This window comes from Protopterus annectens, chromosome 4.part1 (genome assembly GCF_019279795.1).
Source record: "Protopterus annectens isolate FY-2018-M chromosome 4.part1, PAN1.0, whole genome shotgun sequence".
NCBI lineage: Eukaryota > Metazoa > Chordata > Ceratodontiformes > Protopteridae > Protopterus > Protopterus annectens.
Window position 1 is genome coordinate 192,051,694 of NC_056734.1, and position 18,171 is coordinate 192,069,864.

The following is an 18,171-nucleotide window of genomic DNA, read 5'->3' on the forward strand; positions in this document are numbered from 1 at the left end:
TTTTTCTTTCAGTAAGTGTAGCAAACCACTTGCTACAAATGTAAAAAATGGTTTACTATGTTTATTCCACACATGGGGTTCTGAAGCCATAGTGCTGCAAGAGCTTCACCCCTGACTACAAATACAATACCTGCACTTAAATGCCAGTATTGTGCTACCACTGATCCAAATCTATTGATTGATACCACTGAGACCTTGCCCCCAGGGCCACTGCTCTCTTCAACCCATCCTAGTTATGGTACTGATTTTGGGTGACTACCTTTTAATCAACTGGCTAGCCTATACAACCAACAATAGAAGTTGTTCAGAAGTGGATTCATTTTGTAAACACCAGGCCTCTAATGCAATTTGTGCCGCCTCCACTAGGGATACACCCCTTCTTGATCATGTCATTACTAACAGCTCCACATTCTGTACTACCCCACATGCCACCACTTCCCTAGTTAAATCAGATCATCAGGCAGTAACTTTTGTCCTGAATACAAGCCTCCTAGCCCATAAAAAACCTACTGTAAAGCAAGGTTTTTCTAAATCCACCTTACTGCTACTAACAGTTACCCTGGACAACCACAACTTGGACATTCTAGTAAAAACAAGCTGATTTATGTATCACCCATGTTCTAAAACCCTACAAAGTGTACAAAGTTGTCAGAGAAGCACCACAGTTCAGTTTTAGGAATGGGTATCACTGAAGAGGCAACTTAGCTATAAGAATATGAGATTGTTATATACCCCCTTCACAACTACAAGGGACATGTCCCTGCATGCATTGCAAAGCCTGTAAATATATTCAAAGTGGGAGTTTGTTTGTACACTCCACAGTGAATTTTTCTATAGAGACTACACTTTATGCAGATTGTGCAACTAAAGATTTGGTTTATTTTGCCTTTTGCACAAAGTGCTTTATGTTTTATGTAGGGAAGATGAATAGGTCCCTAAGGGAGAGAGTTTTAGAACATGTAAATGACATGAAACACAATAGGATAAAGAGTGCTTTAACTGTACATGTGTCAGAGTTTCATCAGGGACATGATTTTAAATTTTTAGTTCTTGAGATTTTAGAAGTCAATAAAAGAGGTGATGATTTTAAAAATCTCACTGATAAGAGGGAGCAAGACTGGACTGTATGCCTTAATGTGGATAGGCCCTCTGGTTTGAATGAGCATATTACCTTGAAACCTAAACTTAGGGCTCGTCCACTCTTGCATTAATTCAATATACACACATATATATGTTTATTTTCATAAGTAAATAAAATTCTTAGGGATATTTCAATATTTTTATATTTGTTTTTCACATTTTTTATATTTTCTTTATATTTTGATTATGATGTATACAACTGGTGTGATTTTATTATGTACTAGAGAATGTTTAGAGAGCTTCTAGACTGATTAATTGTTAGGTGCTAGTGATTGGCTATTTTGAGTTTAAATAGGTGCAAATGTAACACACTATTAGGTCTAACGAAGCAGTTTGTTAACTGTAAAAGCACTTACCAACTTATTGTAATTGATTTTATGTTTTGTTTTTTCTATATTAAAGTTTTACAGTTTATTTATCCTCAGCCTTGGAGTTCACCTAGGTCATTATTTTTTTTCTTGGACACTGAAACTAGATACCAAAAAAATGCATTACAGTATCCTTTGGAAAGTCATCTATCCTAGCAATTACCACATTGAAAACTGCCCCTAACAGTTGACAGAGTTGTTTGGGATTTGGAAACTTATGTAGACAGTGACTTAACTTTCAACCAGTATGTGTCAGCTGTAATATGAAAGTCCTTCTTTATGGTGTAATGGGTGTATGTCATATGATTGCAAGGTCATATGATCGAGTTGCACAAGATCAAGTCTCAGAACATCAAACTGGCTTATCCAATGGTTGCCTATATTTTTTGGGGTCAGGTGTTTGCCCTTTCTAAAGTGGAGCGATTTCAAACCTGGTATATATAATACTTATGAGGTGTGAAGAGTACAGGTGGGCTTGCTTTCCTGCAAAAAACACTTTTGTTTGTGTTCCCAGCTTCCTGAGGGGAAGACAGTTTGATATTCTGAGACTCAATCTTGTGCGACTCAATTATATGGTCTTGCAATCAAATGACATAGATCCTGTGCAGTTTATAAACAAAGGGATTGTGTCTAGATCTAGAGATGTCATTGTCCTATTTTTCTCAGTCCTCGTTAGGCCAGTCATTGAGTATAATGCTTCCTTTGGCATGTATTTGTCCAGACACATACAACAGCTGGAACTCCCAGAGACATACCTTACTAAAAGGATATGAGGTCTAAACAATATGTCCTACATGGACTAACTCAAATCCCTGTCACTTTACTCAGTATCCTACAGACTGCTAAGACGCGACCTGTGTCTGGTATACAAGGCATCCTCTAACCCATTACTGAAGGACATACTGCACATCATCAAGTCAAATGACATTAGAAATACTTGGTCTAGAGATATAAACCTCTTCTGCAACATCAAAAGAATGGTTCAGAAGCACAAGTATATCTTGTATAGAATACATCTGCTCTGGAACAGACTCCCTATCCAAGTAAAATAAAACTTATCCCTGTCCATATTCAAGTGCATCTTATGGATGGGCAATAAATCACTTACCCCAATACCGCATCCTCTGTTAGTACTGGACAGAGACAGCTGCTAACAGCTTTATCCCATGCATGGGTCCCCCAAATTATACATGGAATGACCCCAGTTATTCTCAAAAGGGGTAATAAATATTTTTGTATTTTAAACTCTGCTCGGACAAAGTCTTGTAGTTTAATTCACAGTTGTGGCAGAACTGCGTACTACTACCAGATTTGTGCCTTTAACTTTTATTACTACATTTTTCCATAAACAGTGTTACTGTTAAATTTCTGCATAGTCTGGTGCCTTAAACTGTAGTAGTTCAATAGTGACAGAATTATTTCTGATCTAGTCTATGCTTTAGTACTTTTATAATCTGCTTATCATCTACTGCTTGCATCCTGTGCTGTCCATCCCCCAATAACACATTAAGCTAAAGTTTCTGAAAGAGTTCCAATATTGCCTATATTTGATTGGATGTCTGTCTAACTAGCCTATTTCCAGCAAAGAACTACCCCCACCCAGTGTATTTTATCCAAGACCTGGAGAGGTGTGGAATTGTGAGTAACTAGCTTTTTATCAAAAATGAAAGAGAATTAAATTATTGTAATTATTTCAATTTTACTTGAATATTTAAGTGCACTTATAGTGACCTGTTTGTTGATACTGCTTTGTGCCTTTCTGCGGTGTTATATCTGATTGCATTTTTAGTTTTTTCAAGCTATCTGTTTGTATTTTAAACCCTGCAGGGCCAAAGGCTTGAGGTTTAATTCACAGTTTTGTACTTTAATAATTTATTACTGCATTTTTCCATGAACAGCATTATTGGCAAATTTCTTCATCACCTGATGCCTTAAACTGTAGTAGAAGTTAAACAGTGAGAGAATTATCTCTGCTCCAGTATGTGCTTCAGTGCTTTTATATTCTGCTTATCATTTAACTGCTTAAAGTGGCATTCTACGTCTGCCTCATCCCCCATTAACATTTTAAGCTAATGTTTCTGAAAGAGCTCCAGTATTCCCTTTATTTGATTCTTAACCTCTGTAGCTAGTCTGCTTGTTTCTTGATACATTCTCATACTTCTGTTGTTGTTTGCCCTCTACTCCTTATGATTATCTGATTTCCAAAGCCCCTCCCTCCCCTCTTTCATTGCTATTGTTGTTGTATAAGCTGTTTATGTACTCTTCCCATTCATTGTTTTCCATAGACCCATGATACTGAGTGCCTCTCCAGCAAACCAGTATTGTTCTTGTGTAAACCTCCTTTACTACACACTATCTCCTGTTCATTTTCTTGAAGCTCAGAAAAGCTTGTAGTCCTAGCTTGCATTCCTGATCTGTTTTATTGGTTCCACTTTATAATCTTGAAATACTGAAATCTCGAATTTCAGTATCTCAAGACCATATAGTCGAAAGCTTGAAATCCCCAAACCCCAAAACAGCGAAACACAAAATTGCGAACATAAACACATCATACACCACACAGCACATACACCATCCTACCCACACTACAACAAATAAACAAACAAAACACACACAAACACAAAAACACAAATCAACAAACCTACACTACATATAAGCAGGGGGGCATGACCCCCTGCACTCCCATGTGGAGGCCTGTGTGCCCCCCTCCCCCCTACTTATATATACTAATTCCGAGATCACACCAAACAGAAAAAGACAGCAAACTCATCAGTATACACTCTACAGTACCCTCACACACACACACATCACAAATATACAAACACCACCACTTTCAACACTTAAACATTCATACTTTTACCTGCCTACCCTAACCCACACATAAAACGTCCAAACACACTCACATACACTCAAGCACATAGCTAAAACCCTAAAAAATGCTCACTTTCCTTACATAGCAGCCACATCCACACACTAAACCGTACATGCTGCACATACTACATCCCGTGTCAAATACTGGAACACCATAACTGTGAATTCGACATTGCCGGATTTGTGGTTCTGGAGTTTTGCGATTTTAAAAATTCAACTTTATGGTCTCAAGATACTGAAATTCGAGATTTCGAGATGATAAAGTGGAAGCATTTTATTGTATCCACTGCCACCCAGGCAAAGTTAAGTACCTTTGATTGTTAAATCACACAAGTTATTTTGAGTGATCACTTTTGTTTCCTTGTTTCATTTGTGCATTTCACAGATTTTTTTTTTTTTTTTTGCAAAACAGTTGCTCTTTCTCTCACTGTTACTGTCTCGAAGTTACCTTCAGCAAGGGATTTCCAGTTATTTGTAAGAGTGGTTTGTGTTATTATTGCAGTTGTGGGTCTCTTCTGCTGTGTTTTTGCATCGGGAGGACTAGGTTTATTCATCTTGTGGCAGGAGGTGCTGCCTGGTCTATCTGAGTTGGAAAGTACACATAAGGACTCATAGTGTAGTCATTTTATTGGTCAGAGGGCTCATTATTTAGTTTTCTGGTTTTTCTGTAATGCTATAAATTTTGCATGTTTTTGTGGGTTTGCAGTGCCCTGTACAGCAGCAAACACCTAGAAAGAATTTTTCTCTGCAGAACAGTCCATAAAACTGTGACCTGTAAAGCAGCAATATACAGCAAATACCTTGTGTGCCAAGAAGCGTATAGCAGCTAGACGGGCATCAAGTGGCAATACCTACAGATTTAGTAGAATTTGGTATTGTGTAAACATTAAAGTTAGGGAGGGTGGCCTAATGGTTAAGGTGTTTGCCTTGCAAGCACAAGGTACAGGGTTTGAGTCTCACAAGGGATAATTGGCTAGGCTTAAAATGGCTCGCAAGGGCAGTTAGCTTAGTACTAATCTATGAACCTATGAACCTAGTAGAATTTAGTACTGTTTAGCTTAATCTGCCCCAGTAAAGCACCCTTATTAGTCTGCAAAATCAAAGCACCCTTAATAGCCTTCTAAACCCAATACACCACCCCCTTGTAGCTCATAAATCAAAGGACTGGACAGTATGGCTATGCACTTTCCTAACTTCTGTGTAGCCAGCTGGGTAGTTATGGGCATCTGAAACAATGAAGCAATTGTCTCATGTTTACTGACAACTATTTAATCCTTAAAGAATCAGACATGGTATGAGAGGTATACTTGCACAATAACACTGAAGGCTAAACTCTTGCAAAGTCCAACATCAGGTTTTCAAAACCACACACACAACACCCACTTCAAATAGCACAAATCACACACATAGGCTATCATATGCTGAAACACATAAAAGCAATCTTCCTAAACAACAAAAATCACCTAGAGGCACTTAGAAAAAATCAACATGTAACACCGCACATACTGTCCAAAACACTAAGCCCTTAAGGCAAGCAAATGCACTTCTTAGGATTCTCGTCACAGGGAACTCCATTGTAAGATATACTGATGCCCCTCTAACCAGTCTGTACAAAGAGAAGATAACTGTTGCTTGCTTATCTGGATCAGAATCTGCCAAATCACTCATGCACTCAAGTCATTATGCCACAGGTACCAGTATGATTACATCTGATTCCATCATAGTCCATTGTAGGTGGAAATAACCTGAGATGTCCCTCCCTGGAATGTATGAAGATAGACATTATGGAGTTTTCAGACTATGTGTCTCAGGCTGGTATGAGCCTAGCATTGAACAGCATATTACCATCACCGAGGATGATACCACAATATGAGCAAAAAATTATTCATTTCAACAAACTGGCTGTCTTTCTGGTGTCATTCTACGGGGATCCAATATTTGTCAGCTTGGAAGGACATGGTCAACAGGCCATGCTCCTTTGCCAAGGATGATCTTCACCTTCACATCTAGGCTTTTGAATGCTGGCTAAGGATTTGGCAACCCCCATAATGCTAAATTGACAAACCTACAGACATAGCAAAATCACCTGAACAGAACCTCTTAGCATTACTACTCAATGCCAGGAGCATAAATAAAATAATAAAAAAAAAAAAAAAATACTCCCTTCAAGCCCTCCTCACACTCAAGAATATAGATATCTGAGTAGTTACCAAGACATAAGCAGCTGAGTACTCTGCCAGTGCAAGGTTTCAGTGCCTTCCACACTTTTAGACCAGTAGCTGCACAGACAAGGATTAAAGGTGGAGGTGTATCAGTATACATTAACACCAAGCATAACTCTAGGTTGGTCAATCAAGATGATGTGCTGAATTTCCTCCCCATGCAGATCACCATAGACAAAATCTCGGGTTCACTACATAATCTCAAAATTTTGAAATATCGAATTTCAAAATCTCGAAACCATATAGCTGAAATCCCTAAATACTGAAAGACCAGAAGTGCGAATTTCAAAATCCCAAAGTTCGGAGATGTTAAAGTAGCGCTTCTGTTGTTTCGGTTTGTGAATGGATAGGTGGAAGGTCAGGTAAGTATCTATGTTTAAGTGTGCTGGTTAGGGGCTTTAGTGTGTGTGTGTGTGTGTGTGTGTGTGTGTGTGTGTGTGTGTGTGTGTGTGTGTGTGTGTGTGTGTGTGTGCGTGTGTGTAAGTGTGTGTGTTGTGATTGTGATGTGTGTGTGTGAGAGGGGAATGTAGGTGTGTGGCTGTGTTTCCGTGTGTTTGTCTGTGTAGTGTGACCTTGGAGTTACAATATTTAAGTAGGGGGTGTGGGGGATGCAGGCCCCCACATGGGGGGTGCAGGGGGGCTTGCCCCCTTCTTATATGCAGTGTAGGTTTGTGTGTTTGTGTTTTGGGTGAAGGTGTGTGTATACATGTGTGTGGTGTATGTTTAGTGTAGTGTTCGGGATTTTGAAATTTGCGCTTCTGGTCTTTCGGTATTTAGGGGTTTCAGCTATATGGTCTTGAGATTTTTAAATTCGATATTTCAAAATTTCGAGATTATGTAGTGAACCCAAAATCTCATACTACAGCCTAACCAGCTATAGGTCACCCTCCATGTCCCAAAAAGCTCAAAACGCATACTTAGATCTACAGGAGATACTTACCATCCAAACCAACATCATACTCATGGTAGACTGTAATTAGTCCTCTATAGATTGGGAATCTTACATGACCTCAAATCTATAGGCACAAAGATTCCTGGACTTCCTAAATACAAACACCCTTAAAAAAATGGTGAATATGCCAACTAGAGGCTCCAAAATACTAGACCTTGTGTTCGCAAATATGAGAAAATGCAGCACCCTTCCCCCATGGTTCATCCTCCGTGATAAAGTCTGACCATAAAGCTATCTCCTTCTGAATCAAAACCAACTCCATAATCCCATTAAAACCAGTAACAATTAGGAACTATTCCAAGGCAATTTACCTGTTATTAAGTGATGCTTTGTCAAAATCAAATGCCCCTCCAAACCCTAGAACATACCAGCTTATACTGAATTGTTTTCAAAATTCTGTACAACCATGTCGATGGCTGCACAGAGGCTCCTGTACCTACCAGACATAAGAAAAGAGCTAGCCCCATAAACAAAACTGCTTTGGAACCATTCCAAATTAAACAGGATATAAAAAAAAGGAAAAAATAATATGGCAAAAATCAGGAAGGGTAATTCTCATAAAGATAAAAACTCTCTCATCAAAGCAAATAGGTAACTAAGGAGGCTCATTATGTCAAGAAAAAGACAACTTTGAGGTTAAGATATCCTCCCAGCTGAAGGAAAACTATAAGGTCTTCTACAGCTATGTCAGAAACTTCAAGGGCAGCACACAGCAGTCTGCTAAATTGGTGGTTAATGATGCCACAGTCACCAAGCCTAGTGATATAGTGAACCTGTTAGTGGATAAATTCAGTTCCAGTATTACCGCCTCTCACCCTCAACAATCCCCCCAGTAATACTTTCAAACATAACCCCTCCAACTATAACTTGGGAGCATGTACTGGTTGGACGCACTAAAGCCAAGACCATGGCTTCAATGGGTTGTGATAACATCACAGTATGTCTTCTGAATAGTCTAAAAAGAGAATAATTAGGACCCCTGGAGTTATTATTTAACAAAACAAGCTTTGTGCCTTGTGAATGAAGGACTGTGATGGTCATCCCCATTCATAAGGGAGGACCCTCAAGAGATCCTGAAAACTACAAACCAATCTAACTTGTCTTATTTGCAAAGCCATGGAAAGAATTGCCATAGAAATTATCAACAAAGACATAGGAGACCTCCAGACACTGCATCCATCCTTGTTTGGCTTTGTTAAAGTTAGGTCATGCTTACTGAATATGGTGATCTTCTTTGAAAAGGGAACTAAGGCAATGGATGGGGGGAAGATGGTTCATGCTGCCTACCTTGATATGGCTAAGGCATTTGTTACAATGCTCCACTCAGGCATTGTCAATAAACTTAGCAAACTAGGCATAAACCCCTTTATAACATGATGGATAGCTACCTGGCTGACTATTAGGAGCAAAGAGGTTAGAATCGGTAAGACCACCTCCACAAAGAGGTCGGTCAGCAGTGGTGTCCCCTAGGGCTCTGTACTAGGCCCACTCCTCTTTGGCATCTACTTCTTAGATGCCAAAGTCAATGTCAAAGGCTTTTGGCTAACCAAGTTCACAGATGATTATAAATTGGGAGCAGTTATTGAATTCCCCCCAAGATGAGACCACCCTTCAGGAAAGTCTAATACACACAAGCACTTGGTGCCAAAGCCATGGCTTAAAGCTCAATAGCAAGAAATGCCACTTCAGGTAACTATGTCATCATTAAAACACCCTTAAAAGTCAATTCACTAATCAGGGATCTGGGAATTCATGTAGATAGCAGCCTGTCCTTCGACCAACATGTGTCCAAGGTAGTAAGAATATCCTTCTATGTTGCACAATTTGTAAACAAGGGCATGGCACCTAGGTCAGGAGTGGTCATCATACCACTGTACTTGGCTCTCATTAGTAAAGCAACAGTATCAGTTCAATGACAAGTCCGTTATTAATAAGCAAAACTGACAAAACAAAAAAGTAACTGGAACCACAAGCAGGGATAAAACAATAGCTGTTTGTTCAAAAAGTATAAAGTCTACAACTTACTTGAAAAGCTGTTTTGTAAAAAGTAAGAGATATTTATTCCAAAAGTTTAAAATCCACCGTTTACTTAAAGAGTTACGTTGCAAGTGCAAATAACACTTTCACCTAGATAGGCTTCTTCAGGCAAAAATCTGAACAGCTGATTGTGTTTAGCTTATATAATCAAGATGTAGTCACATGATCAAATCACAAGTTAAAATTGTAGTCAAATGATAAGATTAAAATAAAATATAAAAGGTGTATAAAATAATGTGTAAATAATATTTAAAAAACAATGAACAGTTAAAAATAAAAAGTAAAAAAATAATAAGTGATAATACTACTTATGAAATTTTGATTTTTAAAACACGTAATATGGAAACAAATACAAGAAGTCCAGTGTATTTGAGTATGTAAATACTGCCAGTGGGTCTTGATGATAACCATGTCATTCAAGACAGGGAGTATGTGTGCCTTAAATCTAAAAATCCATTGCAGTTCTATCCTCTCTGTATGGAATTTTAAGTCACCCCCACCGAGCGGCACACGTATAACTTGCAAAATAGCAAATTTAAAGGTATGAGTTAGATCTGTATAAAGGGTATGTTTATACAAGGCATTTGTTTGAACACTTCTCCTGATGTCTGATATGTGTTGACCTATTCTCTCTTTTAGTTTTGTTTTTTGTCTTGCCTAACTTGGCTCTCATCAGGCCCATCATAGAGTATAATGCCCCCTTTAGTATGTACCTGAGGGTCTATGTTCACGCATCAAAAAAATTACAGCGAATGGCTAATAATCGAATGTTAAACAGTGAAAGTTTAAAGTACTGAAAAAGCTAAAACAGCAAGAAATTATTCATCAAATGGCCATAGCTCTCCAACAACCAGGAAGTACCAAGGTGCATAATGTAAGCGAAGGAAATCTTTTTAAAATTTGCCCTATTCCCCAACTGTAGTGTGATCTTGTCATTGGTATATATGGTTAGGGGGGTGTGGGGGTGCTGCCCCCCACCTTGGTTGGTTATGTTTGCGATGTTGGCCAACTATGGCCATTCAATTAATTATTTTTTGCTGTTAAGCTTTTTCGGTACTTTAAACTTTCACTGTTTAACATTTGATTATTAGCCATTCGCTGTAATTTTTTTTGATGAATGAACATTGACCCTGTACCTGACCAAAGATATTCAGCAACTGGAACATCCACAAAGGATCTTTACAAAAAGAGTACAGGGAGTAAGTACAAAGGCTTATGTTGATTGCCTCAAAGCCCTGACTCTTTACTCAGTATCATGCAAACTTCTGAGTGGTGATTTTTGCCTGGCATACAAGGTATCCCTAGACCCTATTTTAATTAATTTTTACACATCTACAAAACAAACAGCATCTGAATTACTAGATTAAAAGACCTTAACTTTGCTTGCAACATAAATAGGGCATGTTGGAGAGACAGATATGTTTCTCACAGAATTCCCATTCTCTGGAAGAGGCTCCCCACCCATGTAAAGCAGAGTTCCTCCCTATAGCTATTTAAGTGCAACTTGAACCCATGGATGGGTAATCGAAAATTCACCCCAGGTCCGGCTCCTATGTCTCTGATGGACAGACAGTTAGTAAATCACCCCTATAAATCAAATACAAATCAAATTTGTGGGTCACATTTGGGTTGCACGAGTAAGCTTATAAGGGCGCTACTGGTTGTTAGCCTAATATACACCTATGAACCTATAAACCTATGAACATCCTGGAAGAAAGCTGTTGTGGCTGTAATACCTAAAGATGACAAAGACTCATCAGATCCAGCTTCATATAGGCCTATTTCAATTCTAAACCATGATTGTAAAGTGTTTATGTCTATAAGGCTGAAAGAATGGCAAAGGTAATGCCAAAATTGATATGGATCAATGTGGTTTTGTGGAGGGGAGGCAAACATTTAACAACATGAATCATGCAATGATGATTCAGAGGGAAGCACGATATAAGAAAATACCACTGTTGGTGGTGGGTCTTGATGCAGAGGAAGCATTCAACAGAGTAAACTGGGATTTTATGAGTAGGAGAATGGAAGCATAATGTTAATTAGGAGGATATATGAGGTACTGGGGGAAAAATATAAAGTGGGAGTTCCTCTCTGATAAATTTTGTGTGAGCAGAGGAACCAGGCAGGGGTATCCTCTTTGCTCTTTGTTATTTGAGTTATATTTAGAACCACTGGCAAAGAAAATAGGGGGATCAGAAATTCAAGGATATAATTGGTATGGTAATCAAGAAAAGTTGACCTTATTTGCATATGGTATTATTTTGTACCTGATAAAACCAGAAAAGGACATTTCAGTGTTGTGGAACAATCTGAGAAAGTTTTAAGTCTTTTCAGGATTCAGAATTAATGAAGATAAAACAGACAATCGTTGTAAACACATGAAATGGTTCAGCAATACCCATATTTATGGGAGCATGATAGAATCAAGTATTTAGGAGTACGGATTAAAAAGGATTATGCTATGGAAGCTAAGGATAAGTGGGAAGAGACTAAACAAAGGGCAGTACAAGAACCGAGAAATGGATAGCAAGATACAAGCAGTGAAAATGTTTTTAGTCCCTTTAGTTTTAATCACAGGTCAGGCACATTATTATCAACCAGAGGAGAAGTTGTGGATAGCAGTTAATAAAGAGTTGAAGGATTTATCTGGGAGGTGAGGAGGGCAAGAGTCAAGTGGGATAAGTTGATCCTTTCAGTAGAGCAAGTTGGTTTGGGAGTACCTGATCTGAAGGAGTATTTTAGAGCTACACATTTAAAGCTTCTGTACATAGCACAAGCAGAAAACTATATTTCGAAGTGAAAAGGGATGGAGATGAAATGGGGGACAGCTCAAGAAATAAGGAGAAACTGGAATGTTGGATGCAGATCAAGAAATAAGGAGAAATTGGAATGTTGGATGCAGATCCCTAAGAAGAAGAAGAATAACCATACAGATTATTATATTCATAAAGCAGCAGAAAGCATTCTAAGAACTAGCCCAACACAGGAATGGAGAAAATAGTTTCTGTCAGTAGGGATGACTGCAATTAGGGGTACAGAGAATAAGCAAGAGGAGGCCAGAATTTACTGGAGAAAACTGACAAAGGAACCAAGGTATTAGGAGCAAATAATTAGAAAGGGAAAGGTAATATAATGGGAAGAGATTAAGAACTCATTTGGTCTGCAGGCTAGAGACTGTCTTCCCAATCAAGGATTAATATCAGAGTATTGGCTAAGAGAACAGAATAGAGGGATCCTAAGTGGAAGAGTGGTAGAGTCTTTAGTAGAATCTAGAAGAGAAGTTGCTGTTAAAAAAGGGTAGGGCATATAAAATATTGCATGAAAGCTACAGCAATCAATTGGAGGATGTTAGAATGGATTGGGAAAAGAGCTTGGAGAAGCAATTCATGAAGAAAGAATGGAAGGACATATGTATGGCTCCCAAATATGCATCAAAGTCTAAAAGATTTAAGATCTTTGCTTGTAAGTGTTTGCATAAGTTTTTTTTTGACCCAAGCAGACTCCCAAGAATTTTTCCTCAGGTAGATTGTAAATGTTGGGGGTATGATAGGAAAGAAAGAGATAACTAGGAACATGTTTTTTGAGGAATGTAATAAGTTGGCAGACTTAAAAAAATCTCTGAAGACTACTATCAGAACTACTGGGTAAACAAATTGGTGTAACTGAGGATTTCTTTTTTTGAGCTGTGATACAGAATCGGAATTGCCTAGATATAGTAAGGCCTTGCTGAGTCTAATTATGTTGACTGCCAAAACAGCAATTACTAGAAAATGGAAATCAAAGTCTAAACCAACCATACTAGAAGTGATGAATAGAGTAACAGAAATAAAAGAAATGAAGATGGAATCTTTAATAAAGGATAGGAACAAATTACATAGAAAAAACGAGAAATGTGGGAACAATACATGCAGAATAATGTTTGGGAGGAGGAGTGAGGTTTATGGGAAGGCAGGAATTAAATGAGCTCTGTAATGTTTGACTGGCAATGAGTCTATAGAAGATGATAAGTGTTGTATAATGTTTGCAGCTTAAAATATGTCAATATGTTTTTTTAATTACATAAATGTATATAAATGTATGGCTGCATATTTCATAAGTGATAATTCAGTAAAGATGTTTCGTTTATAAAAAAAAAAAAAAGAAGAAGAAAATAATTCTGTGTTGCCCAACGTATAGGTAAGGGTATGTCATCCAGGTCCAAAGAAGTTATAGTACCACTCTATCCAGCCTTTATCAGACATGTCATTGAATACAATGCTCCTTTGGCAAATATCTAACCAGACACATGCAATAATTGGAGCACTCACAAAAGCTTCTCACCAGGAGAATTCAAGGCATGAATATCCTGCCCTACACTGATCACCCAAAGGCTCTGTCTCTCTATTCATGCTGCTAAGATGGGCTCTTTGCTTGCCTTACAGAGCTTTCTAAGAATAAGCCCTGATGGATCTCTTTCACACGCATACCTTCGGTCTGGCCCACATGCTCCTTATGGACAGAGGCCGTTAATAAGAAAAGTATTATCCTAACCAATACCCTCTCTAAAAATCCTTAGCTACCTCCCTACTAACATGTCCCCCCATGTATGATACTTGGGATCCAAATGGTTTGGGCTGTGCGGCTAGGCTTGTAAAGGCCTCACAGATTGTTAGCCTAGTAACAACCTATGAACCTATCTACTGTGTTTAACTAATGTTAATCAGCCATAACTTTTTGTCTAAATATTTTTTATTGCTTATAGAATACATGGCAATGTTTTTTTTTTTGGGAAAATAGGCTGTGGCTAAAAATTGACATGGGTACCCACTTTACATTCATACCCTAAACAAACAAATACATAAATAAATGCATATACACATGCATGCAGGAATTAATGCATAATGCGCAAACAAATAAATAAATAATTTGCACATTGTTAATTAACCTGCCGTTTAAACAGAAATGCAGAACCTTTGCACTCAACAGACAAGATGCCATAGATTAATGTACCATAGATATTACAAAACATTTCCTTCTACATGTTGCAGGCTAGGTAGCTTCTATAACTGCCCTAGATGTGTATATCTCAGCTCACTACTCAAATAGCTGTTGTTGCACTGCAGTGACTTAAGAATGCAGTATTCTAATGAAAGAACAATGTAAACTAATAATGTTAAAAGTGGATCTGAATCACACAGTCTCCCTTTTTTTTTGTTTAAGAAAAAAACTATGGTGACAACAAAACTGAAGAAGATGTGGAGCCCCTTAATCTGGATGACCTGCTGAAGTTTTCTAATGATGTTGCACAAGGAATGGCTTTTCTGTCTTCAAAGAATGTAAGAAATTAGAGTACAAATGACTACTATAATATTGTCTGCACACCATGTTAAAGTTGTGTATGTGATGCTTATATTCTGTTTACTAGCAAAACCTGAGTTTCTTAGTAGGGCAAAGGCATCATGTGATCAAGTGCATGTAATAGTATGCTGCTCTAATGTATTAGCATCTCAAGTGGGTACAATAGCAATTCTTTTTCTGGTAGCCATGTTTGGTTACATTATAAGAATAAATGTTTCTGAATAATTAGTGGTAGAAAAACATGGAGTTCTTCTACAAGTCTAAAACAAACTCTTTTATATAATCATTTTCTTGATTTAAAACATTTTACATATCTACTTCTTAAGACTGTGAATGAAATGATTAAATGTGTGGCATCAGTCAGCAAACACACATTCACAGACACATAGCCTGTAAACTATAGGCAGAGATTTTAGGGGAAAGCTTTGTTGCTCAAGGCACTAAGGAAATTTCACTTACCTCTTCAGAGTAAGTGCTTGGGTTCTTTTTCTTCTAAATGAATACCACATAGGACACCAGTAGTAAGAAGCCTGGTAAAGTGACCACAGTATTTTCCACTTTATTCAGATACCAGGATTTCATTTAAGACTTCATTCTCAACCAGGAACTAGAACCTAAAGCCTTCCAGTTCAGATATGTATGTGCTGCCATATGCACCACACTGACATCAGCCAGTCTGTACAAATTAAGGACAGCCTAAAATATCTCACAATAAAAGCTAATGAGAGCCCCTTCAAATGATTGGAACCTGTGGGGAAATAACTCCTACAAATTATTTTATGTTTTTTTCTGGGGTAGATGGCTTTGTCTTCACTTATTTCATCTCTGTAAATAAAACTGGGTCTTTGTTCAGAACTCTAAAGGTGCAGACAGATTGGTAATGGTGTCTTATTAAAGCTTCATTGTAAAGTGGTCAAACAGTAACTTGCAGTATGAAACACCTCTTTGTCCTTGGGTTGTGAGAACATGTCATATATATCACATTTACCTAACAGCTGAAGAAAGACTGTCTACACCCTATTTTGAAGGTAAGGCTGAAATATGTATGGTGCATATTAAATTTATGTTTTAGGAATTCTATTCTTAAAATATTTTTAAAGGCCCCAGTGGTGCTATGGAAAGATAAGTTCCACATATTAACACAGCAGTAAAATCTTTCTCCCATGGATGGCTATTCAACAGATGTACTGCCCTCATCCAGTGATCCTTAAAAATGAATCATCTCTGATTATGAGTATGTGTTACATGTCTATCTTTGCAATACCAGAAACAACAGCTCCAATGGCAACCATTTTGACATACTTCGTGATGAGGAAAAGCAGAGGCTGAACCCCTTCAGAGGCTCCTAATAAACATGCTTATGACCTTATCATCTTCTTATGGTGAACTCTGACTCAGAATTTTTGTTTAGTGTTTTACTACATAATTTTATTGCTTCAGTATTTATATCTATGGTGGGAATCAAAACATTATGCAAACTCTTCCAAAGGGATGATATACTCTTTCAGAATTTGTTTTGGATTCTTGGGTAAGTGACTTAAATACATTTAAACAAATTCAGGTTCAAAATAATGTATATTATTATAGCAATAACCCACACCTGAGTGTGGGTAATGCTGGATTTACCCACGGTTGGTGTGGTTTGGTCACGAGGGCGAAGCCCGAGTGGCCAAACAAAGACAACCGTGGGTAAATCCAGCATTACCCACACCCAGAAGTGGGTTATTGCTATTATACAATGACATTATTTAAGAAAAAAAATAATTACTTTTCTTAAATAATGGCATTGTATAATGCCTCCTTGCTGCCCTTCCGCAGCTGTCTGGTATTCTGCGGCAGTTCTGATGTACTGCGCATGCGTATGCTTACGCAGTATATCAGAGCTGTGGGCAAAACCAATGGAGAAAGCAAGATCTCCGTTGCTTTTTACAAACTGTCTTGCTATGTTAAAGGAGTTTAACATAACGAGACAGCGTTAAAAAAAGCAACGGAGAATCTCTGTTGCTTTTTTTAAAGCTGTCTCGCTATGTTAAACCCATTTAATATAGCGAGACATCTTTAAAAAAAGCAACAGAGATAGGAAGATCTCCATTACTTTTTTAAAGCTGTCTCACTATGTTAAACGTTTAACATAGCGAGACAGTGTGTAAAAAGCAACGGAGATCTTGCATTCTCCGTTGTTGTAAAAAAGAGTTATACTAATGGAAAAATTTCGGGCGAATGGACGTTTTTCCATTACTATAACTCTGATTTACAACGTGCACGCTGACCAATCAGCGTGCACGTTTTGGAATATTAATGGGGGGGTTGTTGTATAACAGCACATTCTGCACTGTATTATTTAATTATGTGCTTGTTTGGTTGTAATTGATGACTGGAAAATTCTGACCAGGTATAACCTACTTTTCAGAGAATGTCAGTAGAGAAAAGTTCAATTGGGGACAGTTATAAACAGGATTAATAGCAATGAATGACATCTTAGGAAGAGTAAACAAAACAGTTAAAACATACATGTGCATTCGTATGAATAAATTTCAGTCTAGGCCTAGCCACATATTAAAAACATGTGTGTTTTTAGTTTAGCTTACTGGGCTGATTTACACCTGTTGGTTTAGAACTCGTATTGAGGTCTCTTGCAGAATAATTTACAGTGTAGTAAGTCAGACTAAGTTACCTTGCACATTTATTTCATTTGATCTTAACAATAGTTAGTATTTATTAGCTGGAATGATTTATATAATTAGTATAGTGTTGTGGAACAAGGCTTATTCTTTAATGGTCTCAGTTTTTTGTATTTTTTAAAGTCTGTGCCCTAGTAAGAACAAACATGTATTCTTAGTCTGTTTCTCTGGTATGTGATCAGAGTTAGATGAGAACTGATTGTCTCTTTCTAAAAGGCTTGTGTCTTTTGCGAGCATCTTTGGTATCTGATTAGTACTAAATGTACACTGATTGCTTCTAAAAGGATAGTAAAGCTGTTTATCAGAAGCCCGGAGGTGCAGTCTACTAATTGGAATTTTAAGGTATATAAATGATGACAGCTCATCTGCTAAGCTTAATTGTACTTCAGTTTGTCACTTATATGGATATTGCTAAGTAGGTTAAATAAAATGCATCTACATAAAAATTAAGAACAAAATAAAGAGAAAAGGTTGTGGATCTGAAAATGGAACATGAAGGAAATAGCACAGGCTGGACAAGAAGAATGACAGAGCGAGAGATATGTGAGGGGATCACAATG

At 37.7% G+C, this 18,171-nt stretch overlaps 1 protein-coding gene across 1 annotated transcript in view; it reads left to right on the top strand.

Annotated features, from left to right (window-relative positions):
• The window catches only part of LOC122800812 (macrophage colony-stimulating factor 1 receptor-like), an 875,741-nt gene that overhangs the window by 631,796 nt on the left and 225,774 nt on the right, over nt 1–18,171 (top strand). Inside the window, exon 15 of the mRNA XM_044070092.1 lies at nt 14,793–14,908. Coding sequence (XP_043926027.1) covers nt 14,793–14,908 — 116 coding nt within the window. The remainder of the gene's footprint in view (nt 1–14,792; nt 14,909–18,171) is intronic.